This window comes from Triplophysa dalaica, chromosome 18, assembly GCF_015846415.1.
Source record: "Triplophysa dalaica isolate WHDGS20190420 chromosome 18, ASM1584641v1, whole genome shotgun sequence".
NCBI lineage: Eukaryota > Metazoa > Chordata > Actinopteri > Cypriniformes > Nemacheilidae > Triplophysa > Triplophysa dalaica.
In genome coordinates this window covers 8,557,246-8,576,221 of record NC_079559.1, presented here as the reverse complement: position 1 = coordinate 8,576,221, position 18,976 = coordinate 8,557,246, and the positions used below count along the sequence as shown (strand labels likewise).

The following is an 18,976-nucleotide window of genomic DNA, read 5'->3' as shown; positions in this document are numbered from 1 at the left end:
ATTTCACAGATTTAAAAAACAGAAAATGTTCGCTTCATTGTAATGCCGTGACCCGGATTCGAACCGGGGTTGCTGCGGCCACAACGCAGAGTACTAACCACTATACGATCACGGCGAGCTACTCAGCTGATGTGTGACAGCCAAAAATTCAGACGTCATACCGATATCCAACAGCCATTGTTGTATCCTGGAAGTCACTATTTATGTTGTATCAAAACGCTTTGATTTGATTATAAATTGTACAGGAAGCAAATAGAATGGTTTCGGTCTGTCATGTTGTTTGAGAAATTCATTTCGCAGCATAGCGATCCACAAACGTCAGAATGTAACGAAACAACGTCTGATTTTACTGAAGCTTGGCAAAAGCCACAGTATGATTTGTGGGTAAAAAAGAAATGCATTTGGTTTTGCCCTCCAGGAGCTTCTATTTATTTTTAGTCATTTAAAACAAAACATTTCTAGTAAAAAAGCTACAGAGTGGTTAATAGGATTATTTGTGCATGTTTAAAGTCTGACCCTATGTAACATGAATGCTGTACTGTTAGTGTTAAGAACATTACAAAGTTATTTGACCTATTCATACATATAATCAGAATGACTGTATTGTAACTCATATTGTGCATTTTTAGCCAGCGGCTTAATACTTTGGCCCATCACAGTAAAAAAAATTCTGGGTCCCCAAGTTTATATATATATAGTGTGATAAATAGCCTATCACCGTAGTGATATATTTCATCAGAATTCATGGTAATGCAAACAACATTCTGCTCTAACTACAAATCTCACGACATACGAGATGAATATATAAAAAGGTAAACCACTTAACATTCTTAACACTTCACTATTTTGCACAGTCTTGTAAGACATTTCGATAGCATGTAAAACTGTTAAAGATAAAAACACGTGAAGAGAGGGATCATAAACAAGTCCTTCAGCGTTTCCTCATGCAAGGCTTGAGAACATTGAGATGCATTGTAACAAAACGTCCAGCAGATGGCTCCAGCGCGTGCTGAGCACCAGCACCAATTGCCACGTGTCCAGTGCCCTGCAGACATGGATCCACCCTGTCACTTTTCAAAAGTCCTGTTTATATATGCATTCTACCCCCTTGGCAGTTTTTAGCGAATGTGCGCCATCTCTTCTAGGAAGGGCGTCTTCATGCAGCCAGTGCAGAGCTGGTCCATCCAGAGGGGGGCTTCGTGCTGCAGGGGTGTGCGGCGGGGGTAAAAGGTGTACGAAAGATCATAGTTCAGCAGGCAGCTGATAGAGGCCATGTAGAGATCAGAGAAACGGCAGAGGCGTCGGGAAAAATAGGTGGGGTTGTGGCAGGTACGGAATATGCTCCCAAAGTGAGGGTTGAAGAGGTTCTTGGTGACGGCTCTGAGAATAAGACAATGGAGAAACTCATTACAATGGTTGCACTTTTCATCAGATGAGTTCATAAATGTATCATCTATTATTTCCCTCACCTTAGTTCCTCTCTCTCTTTGAGCCACTCTTGCAGAACCTTCTTGGACTCGGGATCTCTATACATCTGGATGAAAAAAAAATTATGTTCAAATTCAATATAGTAGTTTGAAAAAAGCCCGTTCAAGATTTTGAAGTTTTAATGGATTTATTAAACTTTAAAATTAAAGCTGTGAAATGTGTCTAAAGTGAGAGAATAACTGTGGGATTAAAGAGCAGAAATGAGGTGTCCCTTCAAAGATGTCACATTTATTTAAAAAAGGAAGAAAAGAAGCATTGAGCTTTAAACAATTATCTCTTAAACCTTGACAGAACCGTATGTTACATGCATTCTGGATTATGCACAACAGATAAATCAATCAAATCAAGCTTGTCTTACACAGATGATCTAACTGTGCATACAAAAAACTGCTAACACACAGTCAATATTTAGCGAATGGACCCCTGCCAATCAATCAGGTCAGTCCTATAATGCAGCCATATGGGTACAAGCAAGCAAATGTTGGCAGGACACTTATTTAGTCCACATTATAAACCGAACACTCAATGTATAAATGGCACCAATTGCTTTAATGCATAAATGTACATTTATAATGCAATTCTTTTTTTTTATGAATGGTTTAAGGGTGAATTGAATCGTACCTGCATGCGCTCCAGCAGACCAGTGAGGGCCTGCAACCATGTTAGACTTTGAGCATACTGATCTGTATTCACCACCTTTGTCTCCATCTCAAGTTCAGGCACAATCGCTCCTGTTCTCCAGCCATGTCGCAGCATCAGGTCCTTAAAATATCATGACATGACAGAGTAAAGCTTAACAGAAGTCCACTTAAAAAACCTTTCACAGTCAGAGTTACTTTGACTCTGGACATAAATATTGACTATGGAAACTATAGTTTGTCCTATTTGTGACACAATGGCTTAGCAAGTGAAGAGGAAGATTCATTAAGCTCTAGTAACACTTGTTTAAATCAGCAATCTAAACATTAATAAAAGAAAAAAGACATTTACAAAATAAATTCATATGAACAACAAATGTGCAAAATGAGGAACCCTTGCAATTCTAGGCAGCACCAATAGATCTGAGACTCACTGCCAAATCACTGTAGAGATGATCTCCAAAATAGAACACCTTGGATCCTCGCCATCCAGTTAGTTTCAGAAAATCTACAAGATTTCCCTAAAAAGGAAAAAGCAAAGACATATGTCACATGTTTATGTTCTAAGCAGCAATGAGACCACGCAATTATTTTCCATGACTCGATTATGTTTCTGGAAGCTATGTGGCAACAGACCTTTCTTTGGTTTTCATTTTACACAGCAGTTACAGTTTGCCTTCCTAAGTTTCCTGCCAGACACTTTCCCACAAGTCTCCCCCCAATTTAGAATGCTTTACAAACGCTTCTTTAACTTAATCTTGCTGGAGGGCATTCATAAGGTCTCTGTATTGACTTCTGTTCCGGCCAGCTGAGTTTGTTTGTAAACGGCTGACACCACTGAACTGTGCTCAATTGACTTTCCATTGAGACTGAGGTTCACCTTACTGCCCTCTTTCCCACTTAAAAAGGAAAGGAAATAAAGCGAATTCATTCTACAATTCACACAGGACCCATGCTCAGATGGAAAGACTTGGTTTATTCTCACACAGAAAGGAAACATGTGAACCACACAACTTCAACAAACATGATTCAGTGGGTCAAGGTTTTATAAGTAGGGCAAATCTTGCAGGAATTCTAAACAAATGACCCAAATCTGTATCTGTAATCCTTAGACCTAACCCACATTCAGAGATGGGTCGGCAGAAAGGTCTGATGGCAGTTTGGCAACTTAAAGCTTGCCAGCTAACCAGATATATTCATGTGTTGCTCATAATCAGGTTAAGTGAAAAGAATACAATTGGTCTAATCTGACAATAACAAATGCAATGCAAGGAGCGATTTACATTTCACTTCTTTTGCTTGCGCAAGTTATTTTAAATGTAGACATGCGGAAGACGTGCGCCAATAGGGAGTAAAGCTCACAAGCATCAAGTGGAAATAGTTAAACTTGCAGTGCACGGTCATATTACAAGAGATAGTGGCACGGCTCGCGTTTTCCACTTAGTTTTAGGTGTGAAATGTCCCTAACACATATCTGTGTTGAATATAACACACAGTACCACACAAAATATTCTTGTAACTAAATTCTAAAGGTACATAAACAATACAACGTTATAAATACAAATTTAAGTTATTTACATATTTTTTATTTTGTTACCTGCTTATAGATCTGTCCCTTATCCAAACTCTTGATCCTATCCCACTTCAAGTCTCCATTGCTGTCCAAACGTCTGAATGGTCTTGAAAATTTAAATATACGTAATTTAATACAACAATTCAAGAATAAAGTATTTACTCAAGTTGCAAGCATTTAGGAAGATTATGAAATCATTATATATTAGGCAGGTTAGCAAGTTAGGATTTAATATAAAAATGTAAGATTTATTCATTATAAAACAGACTTACTTTACGCAGTCATTGAAAAAATGTGGCTTATCAGCTTGAACAATGACAACGTCAAAGAATTCCCTCCATTCCTTCCCAACCATATACTTCATGCCTTTGTCACTAAAAAAAATTGAGCAAAACACATAAATAACGAAGCACATTAAATACTGAAAATATCATGAAACAATAACTGGTTAAAAGATGTTAGTTTGGTTTCTTAAATAAAGTGAACTTAAAATATTAACTCGGAAATTATTTGAACTTAATTTTTGAACATTCAAATTTGTAAAACCAAAGGGAAACTCACACAAAGCTGAAGGGGCTATTGGTAATAAGGAAAAGCTTCTTCCCCTGGCTGGCCAGTCGGTGTAACACAGCGTATGTCTCATCTCCTCTGAGAATGTATTTTTCTGGAGGCCAAATAAGCAAAAAAGGTCACAGGGTAGAAAGTGACAGAGAACAAAAAATACAAGTTACAAAATAGACTTTTGAAAGCCAAACAACAGTACACTGACAAAAATCTGTCATTCTGCAGACCATAATAAATAGCATACAGATACAATCTCTGCTTCCTTTTTGGATAATAAATATTGATCTCCGAGTGAAATATTTCATGAAAGCATCAGAAGGTTCCTTGCTTGCAGACGTTACAAGCAAAGATTAGATTGGGCTAGCCAAACAGAACTCGCTTCTATTCTCTAGAGGTCAGATTACGCAACAGGCTGTTCTGAAAGAAACTCTCCATCGACACGGACCACACAAAAGGAATGAGAGCGTTTTGTTTTCGTATTCTTAACAATTTTCGATAATTTGCCCCCACAAAGCAACAGAAAAAAAACAAGATCGTCTTGTTTTTGGCTTGGTGTCAGGCAAATACAGGGCTTTTTTATGCCATAAGGCAATGCACACGGTAGTTGTGTTTTTATACTCACCAAGATCCTGCATGATCCATTTGTACATGTAACCCTTGATATGCACCATTCCGATCGCATCCTGCAGACAAAAATGTGGCGTTTTAACTTTGTGCTTATGGTTCCAAACCAGCAAATTTAAAACATCACAACAGGATGATACAACCGAGATTAAAACATAAAACAAACATATGGCTAAATCTATTTTTTGTTTTTTTGTGACTGCTTGTCTTTATTCCATGTTATTCTTTTTTTCATTGTTAGAAATAGGGAAAGAAATATTGGTAACACTTGCCTTGAAGCATGCATGTATAATGCATTATAAAGAGTTAAAGGGTAAAATGCATTATAATTCTTCATAATGTGTGTTGTAATGCATTGTTTGTAGTTGTAAAGAATTATAACCAATTTAAAATGTGTAGTGTAACAATGAATTGCTAAGTGTTATAACGTCTTAACTGTAATAACAATTTTTATAAGACATTACAATGCATTAAAACTACTTTCATAATGCATTATACATACATGCTTCAAAATATTTGTTGGAGATATTTTTCTCATATGTTTCCAATATAACACAAACTACAAAAACTTTACTTTGATCAGCTGCCAGGTTTCCGGTTCCTCTGACACCTTATGTACCCACACCCCTCTACGTGTACAGAACAATCTGTTCTATCAGCGGTGACAGACATCAAGTCACAAAGCTGCATTTGTAAGATAAACAAGTGCAGCATGCTAGCGCCTTCACCGAAACGCTTCCTAAAACTTGCTAAGACATTTTGAAATAAAACCACATGCTAATTGAATTGATTATTTGTTTAATCAATGCCAATATTTTTCAGATTTGGGAAAATATGATTAGCCATTTTGTGTTTAGCCAACAGTTTTATCATCAACAACAGTTAGACTGAAGAAGTACAGATTGGGGCTGAAAAGCAGAACTGAAAAAGACTAATACATGATGTTCTGGCAAACTAGCAAAAGCAGCATGAAAAAACAAAGTTGCTCTGCAACCCAATTCAGGACCACCGTGATCCCGGCTGAATAAAAATAACAAATCAGTCAGCTGTGCGTAACCACAGGCAAAAGAAAGAACCATCCCAGCTTGACGACAAGCTAAACAAAACGATGTACAAGAGACATCTCTCACGGTTTTAAATGACAAAAGCAGTTTGTAAACCCTTCCCACAGTCTAGAAAAACAGACTGGCTCCATTGAGCAAATTCACTAACAAGCTTTCACATATTAGGAAGATAATGTAAAGAAGAGGTTTGTTCTGAAAGATTCACGTATTGACTTATTTGACTTACAGAGACATCTTTGTAGAGATGAACGGGATCATACTCGATGTCATTTGAGATGAAGTAATCGTTCGCAGCTGCCAAGAGAGTCATCTCAGGGATGGAGAAAACGTCCATAAACTGCTTCATCACGGGACCCTGATAAAATGATAATACAAAATTAAATATATGATTCAGATGCACACCACAATGAAACCTTTAATGATTCGGCATTGTTAACAATGCAACATTTTTATCATATTAGGGTTTATAACGTAGTTTCCTCTCATTCCCTCTACAATTTAAATGTATTTATTCTTTACATTACATTACATGTTTGGCATATTTTGTCTTAAAAACATGTGAAAACACCCAATCATTTTATTGATTACTGAAGATACATATTTAGCAGAAGAAATATTTTAAACCAGAAAAAAAATGTATAGAATTTTTCCAGCCCTAGAAAATCCATTTTTTAATTCTATGACATTTTTCATGCTGTCAACATTCCTCATTATAACGAGGCGCACAAAATAGGATCCGAGATGGTGACAGGTGGTCCCACTTCGCCCCTATTGACCTCTAGTACCAAGAAACAAAATGTAAGCCTTTAAATATGTCTTGGTAAACATCTAACTCTCATCCTCAAAAATGGCTGCTGAAACAAGAAACCAAGCACATTATGAAGTCCACATGGAACAATCCTACCTTGCCGTAGAATCCGCTGACTTGGTGGAGGGGGACGTGACTTGACCCATTATAAAGCTGCAGGACTTCTTCATCCGGGACGGGTTTCAGACCCCTGTGTATAGGAGAAACGAACCTTCTGGATTACCTTAACCTCTTCTTCACACAGACGGACAGATCTATTTTATATAATCACGGTTGATTTACCTATAAACGGTGCCCAGCTGGATATAATGGAAGGCATCAATTTTCATCAGAAGCCCCTGTGGAGTACATAAAACAGGTTTGTTCAAGCCACGGCTGCAATAAACGCTTTTAAACAATAAAACATGCATTTTTAATGCACCTTTTGGATGTCATAGTGAAGCCCCCGTGCTGCAAAGTTGGGAATGTAGTCATACTTGCCGATTCCCTCAGGATACTAGTGAAAACAAGAAAAGCAAACTTTCATCAATCTTGCACTAAAAATAAATATTTAATATATATCTATTGCACATTTGGTATAATTTAAATAGACCAAACTATATTTGCTAAAAATAAATGTTAAGGTGGGGGATGGGATGTTTTTCCACAGACCTTGTAGTGCTGCACAAGAAACTCTCGGGCTTTGTTGTATATCATTTCATCCAGGGCGCTGGAATACTGAGCAAGTGTGTAATCGTAGTCAAAGCCGTAGATGTCCACTTCTTCCAGATTCACTTCATTGTTGGCATAGATAGTGGAAGGGTTCAATAGATTGCACACTCCGGGAGGAATCAGATCTGTGGACAAATACGTTTTTTATGTTTCATTTGTTAAAAAGTTTGTATTATAATTTCCAAACCCAAAACAGCAACATGCCATAAAAGTGAATGATACAAAAGTATGCATTGAGGTTGCAGCCCGCGTGCATGCAGCCCCATACTGGACAGTTGTTTACAATATCGCCCCTAGTCTTGCGCCCTGCTGGTGTGGATTAAAACGTGGATCAAAAGTTTTGTCACGAGGGCAGTCTATTAAAACTCACATATGTTCTACCTGCAGTGTATTAACATGAAACCCAAATAAAAGTAAACATACCGTGGACGAGTCGTTTCATCTCATTATATCTCGCCCACAAGTACGTTTTGTTGTCGGTCTGCGGGGCCGTGGATGAGAAAGCCCTGCCAGACTTGGCAAGCGATTCTTCGGCCTTATTTTTCCCCACGATTTGATGTCTGTGCGATGTAACTGCGGCCGCGTTTTTTGTCGGTCCACAGTTTTGTCCGTCTTTGCAGCATTCCTGTCTGTTCCTTGTTGAACCAGACGAGGCGACGCTTCCACACGAAAACGCAGGGACATTAAACACTGCACACAACCCACCCCTGCAACTGGAGCTTCTCTGCCATAATGCATGGCTCAAACTGAGCATTTTTTGGGAAGCCATGTCTAAACAACACTAGTTCTTTACACGGACGTGAATCCTCAGTTGAAGTTGTTTACCCTTTCATTCGTGCATGCATGCACCGCGTGTTAAGTCAGATCCGCGTCTGCGTGAGCTGATATAGCTTCGTGAAAGCTTTTACAAGGCGGGCGTAAGCGATTATATTAACCAATCAAATAACAGACTTGCGGTTATTGACATATGGTCTTAACCAATAAGAAGTGCGGTCTGTTTTTCGCTCGTTAAGGGGTTGTTCTAAAAGGAAAACGTGTTTACAAACCAGTCCAACCAATACGTTGCCTAGGCTAACATTTTGCAATATTTCGGGGTGTATGATTGGTCAAGACGACCTGCGTACGCATACATGCGGTACGTGACTGGATATGCTTAACGTATATGCTTTGTTCCTGTAATTTTAGCCGCTGGCATGTACGCACAAGATTGTATTTAAGGAACGTGCACAAACGTGCTGCAATAGACAAAAGGGATGCAATGCAATGACTAAAGTTTATAGCTGTATTAAAATCTGACAAAATTTATCTTACGTGACCCGCTTTTACCCTATGTAATTTCACACACTTATCGTAACAGATAAACAACATCGATTTCTAGCTCATGCCTCATCCGGAATGTACACCAATTCTTCCTCACTGAGTGGATTAAATCCTCGGTTTGAAGGTAAAAGTCACGTATTTGCAACCGATTGACAGGTTGCGAAAATGTAACTAACGCTTGCTGAGCAAAAATGAAAGAAGCCCCAAGAAGGATTACTCAAATTATTAAGTTTGCTTAAAAGGAATGTTTCGGACTCGAGCAGAATGAACACGTGCAGGGTGTGGCAGTCTTGCTGAAGCGTGTTTTGGTGTTGATGCAAGCTTGAAAAAGCTTTAAACGCACAAAACAGCATCAGTCGGGGTTTGGTGGGGATAAAACTGTGTGCATTATATCACTTTGTAATTTAAAAAGGCAAACAGAGAATGGTTATGCTCCGGGACAATAAAACTAGTGAAATATCACATCATTTTTAGAGATTGAGCAGATTTATACAAGACATGGTAAAGTACAAAACAATTTCAGCATAATCTCTCAAATCAAACATTTTAAACCTTGACATGAACAATATTAAGTGTTTAGAAAAACAGCTTGATTGGGAAAATCAGTGTTAGTCAACTAAACTGTTTACACAAACTTCTCTACTGTCAGCCTGATAAAGCAGACTACTTTTCTGATCAGAGGTAATGACTAACCCTTCAGTCCTGATGATATTACTTTTAATACCAATTTTAATAGTGATAATGATCCATCAGGGCCAAACATATGTGTTCTCAATTTAGTTTTAATACAAAACAAGCAAACCGTTTTTCTGAGTGTTCCAAGCGGAAGCCGACTAACACAATCCCCTGAATATTTAAACTTTTATGAATTGAACTCATAGGATTCAATCAATAACAATCGAAGGTCATTGTTAACGGACACTTTCATGTACATAATAAATGTTATCGCTGTTAAAAAAAGAACAAAGGTGTAGTCTTATCCAGTTGTGTCTCTTAAATTCTTCAAGTCCGAAAACCTCATCACAACAATCAGAATTAGATTTATTTAGCGTCTCTTAGAATGTAATTTTGATGCAAAAAACAGTCTTCAGTGTTTGAACCCCCAGTAAAAGCTGAAAGTTGCTGATGCGATGAGGATTATTTTTGATGTACTGGTGGAGGCAGATGAAGAGTGAGACTCGAGTCTCTCACAGCAGCACTCATTCCAGCAGACCTGGTTGTTTTCTGCAGTATCAGAAAGGTAGACCGAGTCACGGCTCATCCATCCCGGATCTTTGCAGCAAGAGCGGAGTTTTCCTGACGAATAGCCTTATAATCTTCAAGGATCTTCTCTAGATTACTAACTGTCCTTTTGCCATTCTCTGTCTCTATCTGTAAATCAAGAACACATACAACTGATGGCACAGCTGAAAGTGACGATAACTGTTTACTTTTCATAATGTTTACTAAATTTTACTTCGTATTTATGAATTTGTCACGTACCTGCTCCTCAAGATCTCTAATTTCTCTCATGATGGTTCCTGTGTCCTCAATGGTTTGAATCAGCTGAGTGCAGTTCTGAGACAACACAAATGTTAAAACCATTAAAATGATACATTTCAAACTTACACTGTAATTCTCAGTTGCATACAAAAGCCAGTTAAAGTCATCAAGGGCAATAACTCGGAGTCCATTTACGTTGAACAGATGGACAGAAGTTCTGCTAATGCCATGGTTATCAGAAACACAAGCCACCACAATGTTAAATTGTTGTTTAAGCAGTATCGCATCAAGTCCACCATATGAAGGCCTTGTTACATGAGATGAAAACATGGTTTACAAATGTCACATTTTAAAACGCTGTACGTCCATTGTAAAACCACAACATATAATGTTCATTGAGGTCTTTCTTTTTGTCCATCAAGTGCAACAAGTTCAACATCCTGTTGAATCACAATTGTTTGCTAAACATTTTGATGATTTGCTTACTCGTACCTCATGTAATGCAGCCAAGTACTTGTAGGATTTGCGGACAGATTCATCTTTTTTGGCATCCTGCAGTTTAAAAAGATTTCGTTTTTTTAATTAAACAATACTTTTACTTCTGTAAATTTTAGATCTGTATTTCACATAAAGTAAAGAAATATTTAAAGTCATGCAAATTATCTGGGTCACTTATTTAACTAAGAAATTTCTTACACTGACCATGTGTTATTTTATATTATTATAAAAAATTGTATTCAAATAAATCACAAAACAGAACAGAACCTTAAACACCAGCTCATCGGTGACCGCAAATGTTCTGTCCAGCTTTCCCGTTAGGCCATTTATCTCTTTCTGCAACTCCTTAGTGTCTGACAGAATCTGCAGGGGGGCACATTAATGGGGTCAGAGGTCAAAAGGCTTCTGAGGACTTACCAACTTCAAACATAAAGCTTAAGTCTGTGAATAAGGGTCAAGAACTTAAATGAAGTATTTTCACTGAGGACAAGATAATGAAAGAATTTAAACAAAGACCTTTGTAATTTCCTCCTTCTGCTTCTTTATATTGCCTACGATCTCCAAGATCCTCATGGTGTATGCTGAGCGGCACACATCTTTAGACAGCGTTTCATACTCGGTCAGCTGAGGAAAAACATTGGGAGGGGAAAACCCAAACGCAATCGATGTTAAAACAACAAACAATAACATCCGTACTAAACACTTTTTGGGGTACAACATATTTTTGCGTGACAAAGTGATGACATAAAAGATGTATACCAGCTGCTTGTAGAGGCTCTCCTTCTTTTTTGCTTCTTCAGCAGACTGTCTGATTTTCTCATGAAGACCTTTGATTTCAGTCAGCTTCCTAGAGGACTCAAACTAAAAGAGATCGCATAAATGTCATAAACGTGAATACGCATTTAGTCACGTTATAAGTCCATCTGTGCTTTTAGTCGTTTTCTAAATGGATGATAGAATGAACATGTTGGATTATTATTGAAATTCTGAAATATTTAAATGTTTGATGCACTATGTAAACATAAGTAAAGATTCTTATAAAGGAAAAGCAATATGTAGGTCGGAAACTACAAAGCAAACACAGGCTCAAAAGTCCAAGAACCGGACTGAAATGAGACGCCCTAGCCTTGCAGAGGATTTCCTATTTGCGTCACACAGCAGAGACGTTTCTGGCTTTTCTAAAACAGCCCAACAGTAAATTAAATTAACCAATCTTTGGTGTGCGGACAACTGAGTACCCTTCTAATTACGAAAATTGCATCATGCGGACGCGAGATCGGCCAGACAGACCATACTTCGGACTTAAGGTTTAAAGAAAATGTGAATGAGTGTCATGATAAATGATTACTGTTTTGTTTTGATGCTTGAAACCTTGACCTTGAAGTAGAAATAATACAAATAAAAATTTTTTAAATATCAAATGTCTATTTTTATACAAAGCATATGATGGTAAAATTACAGAAATTATTCAAATAAGAGCTCCATTGGTTGAAAAGGTCAGTCACAAGACTAACATTAGAAGTTGCTACAGGACTGTGTAAGCCATCAATGTAAAACACACTATACCTCTCTGTTGCTGCAGAGCTCCTTTAGTCTGCGGTGTTCGTCTATCAATGGAACTCTGTGTTTCTCCCACTGAGAAGCCAGATTCACCACACGCTTAGAGCTTGCCTCTACTACACTCTAAAACACAGAAATGCAATGCAGAAAAACATAAAAATGTTATTTATCGGAATTAGAGGCTTGTAAAGGCTATTTACATTACTTGATTGTTACATTGTTGATTGTTGTTCCTCATACTGCTTTATTCTGCATGCTTCTAGTTTCATGCTCTTCGCTCGGCTCCCTGATATATCATAATGTTTTGACTTGTCATGCGACAAGGGATTATTTTACACATTGCAAGTCTACATGTTTTCTATTAAGGTTTGTGTGGCAAAGGTATAACAGAGAGAACATCGGTACCACAGGTGTTACTTGTTACGTACCTGTAACTTGAGCAGGTTGTTTTCAGCATCAGGAAGGAGATCGATTGTCTGATTCTTCATTTTGACAGAGTTCTCCTTTTCTGCGTTACTCACCTCCCTCTGATTCACCTCATCTGACACCTACAGAAATAAACACACAGACAAATCTGACATATCAAAGATAATACAAAAAAAGACTTCAAGGAAATGATGCATTTAGTATCAGACTCACAGTGGAATAAGAGTATTTGTTCATTTATTTATTTTTAAAGGCCATTGCAGCACTAAAGGGTATTCAAGGCATGAGGAATCTTAGAATTAAAATATTTCCCCCTATTGCCATGATAAATTATCAATATTTTTTAATAACAATCCGTGTAAGTACTTTAAAGTGATCTTATTACCTGCTGGATGGACACAGTTAGCAGTTTGATGTCTCCGCCCACTTCTTCCATTTGGACTGAAAGTTGCTGCAACTGTTGCTGCAGAGCAGAAAGTTCTGCTTCCTGTAGGGCCTTCAGGTCCTCCTCTGATTGGTGAGAGCTGGGAAGTGCACTTGCTGCTGCCGCCATCTGCTGGGCTGCTTTCTCAGGTTCCTACAAAATAATAAAAATCTTTCATCATTAATCATTTACAGCTAAATAGACTAAATAGGACATATAAAGATGCAGTTACAGATAAAAGTGGATAATAAACATTTAGAAAAAAATACATGTTTATGTCCAATAATTAAATGCAAAAAGTGATGTATATTCAATTAAATAACTTAATAATAAATTATTTTAATAACATTAAGAAAAAAAAATTGGTGGTATGTGTACAAGGAACACATACTAATCTTACTTCAAGAACTACTAAAGAGTAAAGAAATGCTACCTCTGTAAAAGTGAATTTCTCTGTGTGGGTGAAGCGTGTGCCTTTGGTCAACACATCTCTCCCAGAGGAGACACCGCTGAATGACTGCAGCAGTTCTGTGAGGTCAGAGGTCGAGCGCGTTGCTCCATGCGTGTCGGTCCGAGGCTGGGCCGCCACTCTCAGTTGTTCCTCAATCCGCTTATGCAGTCGAGCTTTTTTCCTGGCTCTGTAATCCTGTAGATGTAAGACATAAAGCATGAACAAGACCTTTTGTTAAACCTATGGTGAAAACTGAATTGGCTAAATGTAATGTGTTTGACCAAAATTTGACCCATACACTTATGACAGGTTATATGCAGGTCATCTCACTCACATTTCTCACTTTCTGTCACTGTGGTCTAACGAATATCTCTTTGCATAAAAGCGATATAGGACAGAAACTGAAGGGATATTGAGATAAAAAAACACGTGGTAAGCAGAATAATTTATTCTTGAGTCCGGACCATTGAATTATTTAGAATTAAAGTGATAGTTCACCTTTAAATTGAAAATGCTGTCATTATTTAATCACCCTCTTGTCATTTCAAACCTGTATGACTTTCTTTATTCTCCAGAACACAAAAGAAGATATTTTGAAAAATGTTTGTAACAGAAAACCGTTGGTCCCTATTGACTTGCATTGATTTTGTGTCCATAAAGTAGAAGTCAAAATGTCTCTTGTGTTTTGCAGAAAAAAAGAAAATCACACAGGTTTAAAATGACGAGAGGGCGTGTAAATAATGAAAGCATTTTCATTTTAAAGGTGAACTATCACTTATATGCTTCACGTCATGGCCGCTTGATGATCTTGGTTGTGCCTTAATTTCCTATCATTATTAACAGTCCATTGTCAGTTATTATTTTAAGTTGAACACTTTTTTATAAACTGATGGATACATTGTAATTATTTTCAGACTGTTCTTAAAACTTCCCCAACATATGAAACATTAATAGAAATACAAACACAAACACAGATATAGTCTGCCTTGTGATTTACAAATAGGTCCTGGACGCTTGGAAAATGTCTAGGGGTCAGACAATAGGCCAGTGTGTACGCTGCAGGGCAGGTGAGGTGAGAATGTGGAGGTCAGCAGTGCAGTAATAAGACACATACATGCTGAATGTCACACTAGTGTGAAAGACACCTCTGTGTTCATCCTCATGTTGATACATGCCTTTACCACAGAGACGCCATCAAGAAAGCAGGACGGGAGCAAAAATATTTACATGCTAGTGTTATTCTTATTAACAGCTCAGAGAACCCAAAGCTAATGATAGAGGGACGCACACTGAGACCGAGAAATAAAGTGTGTTTTGTTTTAACTTAAGTTTGAAGCGGGAAACAGAACAACCTCAGGAGTCAGTCTCGACAGCAGACCCTGGCTGTTCCATTCACTCTCCCACTCCTGCGCGGCACTGAGCTCAAAGACGTGGTTCTCCAGGAGGGACGCTGGCACTGAGGCATGCTGGGAAGGCTGGGCGGTCACAGGCAGCAAATAATTCCTCCAGTACTCTTGCATCTCTGAGAGAATTCATAAAGAAACATCAGAAACACATGCTCATGTTAGAAGACTGAATCATCAGAGCTAAATAGGGCTACGTCAAATTCCTCAACGGGCTAGTCACACTTCAGGGGCAGGTGGGAACTACCAAAAAACCTACAACGGATCAGGCAAATCGCACATAACCTAAGGGGGCTTTCTTATTTATGTCAATGTAAATAAACATACCTTTTGGCTGTTTCCTGGTAGAGACCTTGACTGAGTACGGGAGACTCAGCCGCTGGACGTGAAAATGGTGAGACTGGGCCGGAGCTCTGAAATCAAATTCACACACATTCGTCATTTTGTTAAGTGGCTTGGCATAATTTTCAATAACCCTTGCAACAACGGCACCTGTATTAACGTGAAACATATTTCTAATGTTACCAGCAGAGCGCCAAGTGTAAGTGTCATGTCTAAAACATGTTTCAGCATTTATATTCAAAGTTCCATAGTATTTTAAGGGATAGTTCACCCCAAAATGAAAATTTTGTCAAGAATTACTCAACCTCAAGTTGTTCCAAACCTATAAATGTATAAAAGTGTTTGTCCTGTTCAACACAAAGAAAGATTATTTGGAAAAAAAATGTTAGCAACTGAGATTTCCGAAGCACCATTGACTAACAAAGTAGAAAATATAAAAATGGTTGTCAAAAGTGCCCCACAACAGTTTGCTTTCGTAAATTTGTCAATATATTTTTTGTGTTCAACAGATAAAAAATACAATATTTTTTCTTCTACTATGGTAGTCAATGGTGCCATAGAAATCTTTGTTGATTAAATTCTTCCAAATATCCTTCATTGTGTTCAACTAAACTAAGAAATTGATTCAGGTTTGGAAAAACTTGACAGTGAGTAAATTAAGGAAACAGAATTTTTATTTTTGGGTGAACATCCCTTTAAAGTCTTATATTTCGACAACATCTGTAACATATAACAAACTACCTCTCAGTGTGCAAAAACAAAATAAAACTGTGTTTACAGTAACTTTTTGGTATACTCATTTATTATTCTTCCAAAGAAATGGATCAGTGTTATCTTGTTTTGTGACAGGAAGACTGTTTTTGTAAGATGAATTTATGCTTTGACAACATATGTCAGTAAGTGGTTTTATCATAATAATTTCACTACAACACATATAACAAAATTGGCTATACAATGTGTAATTTCTCAGAAATCGCTAGTACTTATCTATAAGGAAATTTGGTTGTTTTTACAAACCAAGGGCAAGTCCAAATTACTTTCTGTGGTAGTCGACAACAGATGTTGACAAACAAGTCTAAGTTTTATTTAACTTTGATTTACTTAACTATATGACAAAACCATCTATCAGGTTTTAAGAATAATGTTTGTGTTTGAGCCTCTGGATTTTGACATTTAGGCATGTAGGAGTACCTGTGTTTTACGGTGAATGGGGAGTCTACAGGACGGAGGGAGCCAAGGCACTGACAATTGAGCTTTAATTTGAGCAGCAATTGCTTTCTGCAACAGCACAGATTTTCCTAAAAGAGAAAAAAAGTCTTACGATCAACTATTTATCATTTCCATTAAATCAAATAATTTTGAAGCAACATATATCACAAAGCCAGACAAACAACTAAGAGGAAAAACAGATTAAGTCATTTCCAAATCCAAGTGGCGCTGACTTTGGAAACTTTCCAGAACAATCAATGTCAGTTTTATACAGTCAAACGTATTAAGTGGGGAAAATACTTCCTGTTGTATTTTTTAGCGAAAGCTGGAAGTAATCAGCACCGTAATGTCTTACATCACAGACCATCAACAACACTTTACTATTACACTGAGAATAACACATATTATTATATTTATTGCAATCTAATGTTGACAAATTAATGACAGTGATTTTCTAAATTACACCTGAACAGGTCCCAATCATGGCAAACCACTAGTATTATTTGGGTGTGAAAAGATGATTAGTTATGGTGCACTGGCAGTTATCCAGATTTATTCTGTTCCTGTAGAAACCTTTGGACGGGTGATTTCTCTTGGTTGTTTTATTTACCTGTGGCCTGGTGATTATACTAATGTGCTAATTATCTACTAGTGTCAGACGGCACACCTCCAGGTCATCTGATTTATATTGCACATATAAAAATAATGGGCAAAATGGCTTTTTATACACAGTTTCTGAGAGACATTATACAGATATTTTCGGGTTGCAGTGAGTAGTTCCGAAGACTGTAATGTTTAAAATACTTAGGAACTTGTTTTTGACATATTCTGGCCCAGATTTCAGATTTATCTCCACCAAAAAGTTCGACATTTTGCATATATAAGCCACAATGAGGATTGAACTCAATTCATATAGTCAAATACCGGCAGGCTGGTCCGAGGCCTCTGCACTCTCTCTGGGCAGCTTCTCCACCAGAAACATGAAGAGAGAGCGGATCTCTGGTTCATTGCTGTAAAGAAATGTCTGGTAGCCAATCTCTCTTTAAAGCCCACATCCTAAACAAAAACATAATAATCCAACATTACAACAGTCTCACAAACAAACTCAACTCACTAAAAATTGGTCCACTTTCGAATGGGATGTATTACTTATTACTGCAATCTCAACTGACTCGGCTTAGTCATTAGTGAGGGTTCAAGTTAAGTCAAGACAAAGATGAAAGTATGAGCACCGTGTCTCTCACCTGACAGGCTTGTGCAAGACTCATGCCCAGTCTGAAACGAGCAGACATTCCAGGTGGCAGCGAGTGAGACAAGCCATTGCCCACCGAAGGGTCGATGACACGCAAGCATCTCACCACTGCCTCTACTATAAGCTCACTGGTGAACTGCTTCACACTCTGAACATCTTCATCAATGTCTCTGTAAGGCAGATGAGATTAAATACAGTCTTGTGCATGACATAAAACAGCACATATTATGCAAGGTAATAAAAAGGTGATGACAAATCCCAAAAAGGGATATAAAAACGATTGCATATGCATGAGTACCAAGTGCAATTTCTACATGCTAAGTGAATTCAAAGAAGTTTAAAGAAAAAACACTTAATAACACTAAAGAAGTTTCAACAGCACATATTAAGGAAACTATATATTTTTGATTATATGATCTTATAGTTTGGAATGTCAAAACTCCAAAGACAGAGGATATGACTTGTCAGATCTCGGATACCTACGTGCCAACTTGTCGTAGGGAGTGAATTAAAATCCTGTCGACTTCTTCCATCACGAAACGAGATAAGATGTAACTGCTCGACGGTCTGTAAAAATGTAAACCCCGACGTGGGAAAGCAAATGAATATCATAAGGTGTTAGCTAACCCACAGCATCACCCTGCACTACAGTCCGTGTAGGGCTTCTAACCCGGACGACCTTTCCGTTGTCATAGTAACAGTTGAACTCGCTGTTTTAGACGAACTTCAAAGTGCTGTTTACCAAATCCTCCAAAAAATAACTTGTAAAATAACAGCCTTTTTTTATGCTAGTCTCTTCAAAATCTCGTTTTGCTGGAGAGGAAGTCGTTACCAAGGAGTGCCCGGCGCAATGTACAGTGGGACATGAAGTTTTGCAACTGTGCAAATCCGTAGTGGACTGCTGGCTAAAAGCTTCAATTCCCGACATGCACTGCGCGTCCAGTTCTCGTGACTGAGGGTGACGCGTATGCACGTGCACTGTCCAGGAACGAATTGAAATGTTTCAGATGTTGTTGGTTGGAGAGATGGGCTCAGAACAGTCGTATTATAAGCGTTATTAATTTCTTATCCAAAAAACATAGAAATTGCGAAATTCTACTATTCATATTTGTTTTGTTATTAAACAATAAGTCATATTC

General features: G+C 37.8%; 2 protein-coding genes and 1 non-coding gene across 3 annotated transcripts; all 3 read right to left on the bottom strand.

Moving 5' to 3' along the window:
- Nucleotides 1-43: 43 nt before the first annotated feature.
- trnah-gug (transfer RNA histidin (anticodon GUG)) lies at nt 44-115 on the bottom strand. Its single transcript has one exon. It is a non-coding gene; the product is annotated as a tRNA-His (tRNA).
- A 177-nt stretch (nt 116-292) lies between these two features.
- nt5dc2 (5'-nucleotidase domain containing 2) lies at nt 293-8,345 on the bottom strand. The gene is made up of 14 exons (XM_056773280.1): nt 7,894-8,345; nt 7,411-7,595; nt 7,181-7,255; nt 7,042-7,097; nt 6,856-6,949; nt 6,178-6,306; nt 4,886-4,946; nt 4,261-4,363; nt 3,972-4,073; nt 3,724-3,805; nt 2,561-2,647; nt 2,110-2,250; nt 1,470-1,534; nt 293-1,380 (listed from the first exon to the last, which is right to left on the bottom strand). The coding sequence occupies exons 1-14, from the start codon at nt 8,237-8,239 to the stop codon at nt 1,119-1,121; spliced, it is 1,788 nt and encodes a 595-aa protein (XP_056629258.1). The 5' UTR covers nt 8,240-8,345; the 3' UTR covers nt 293-1,118.
- A 1,156-nt stretch (nt 8,346-9,501) lies between these two features.
- On the bottom strand, nt 9,502-18,695 carry ccdc22 (coiled-coil domain containing 22). The gene is made up of 16 exons (XM_056773275.1): nt 18,321-18,695; nt 17,830-18,007; nt 17,510-17,641; nt 16,568-16,674; nt 15,362-15,447; nt 14,984-15,153; nt 13,614-13,826; nt 13,142-13,333; nt 12,759-12,878; nt 12,337-12,453; nt 11,530-11,631; nt 11,287-11,394; nt 11,038-11,133; nt 10,765-10,824; nt 10,273-10,347; nt 9,502-10,161 (listed from the first exon to the last, which is right to left on the bottom strand). The coding sequence occupies exons 1-16, from the start codon at nt 18,368-18,370 to the stop codon at nt 10,048-10,050; spliced, it is 1,920 nt and encodes a 639-aa protein (XP_056629253.1). The 5' UTR covers nt 18,371-18,695; the 3' UTR covers nt 9,502-10,047.
- Between the last annotated feature and the right edge of the window lie 281 nt (nt 18,696-18,976).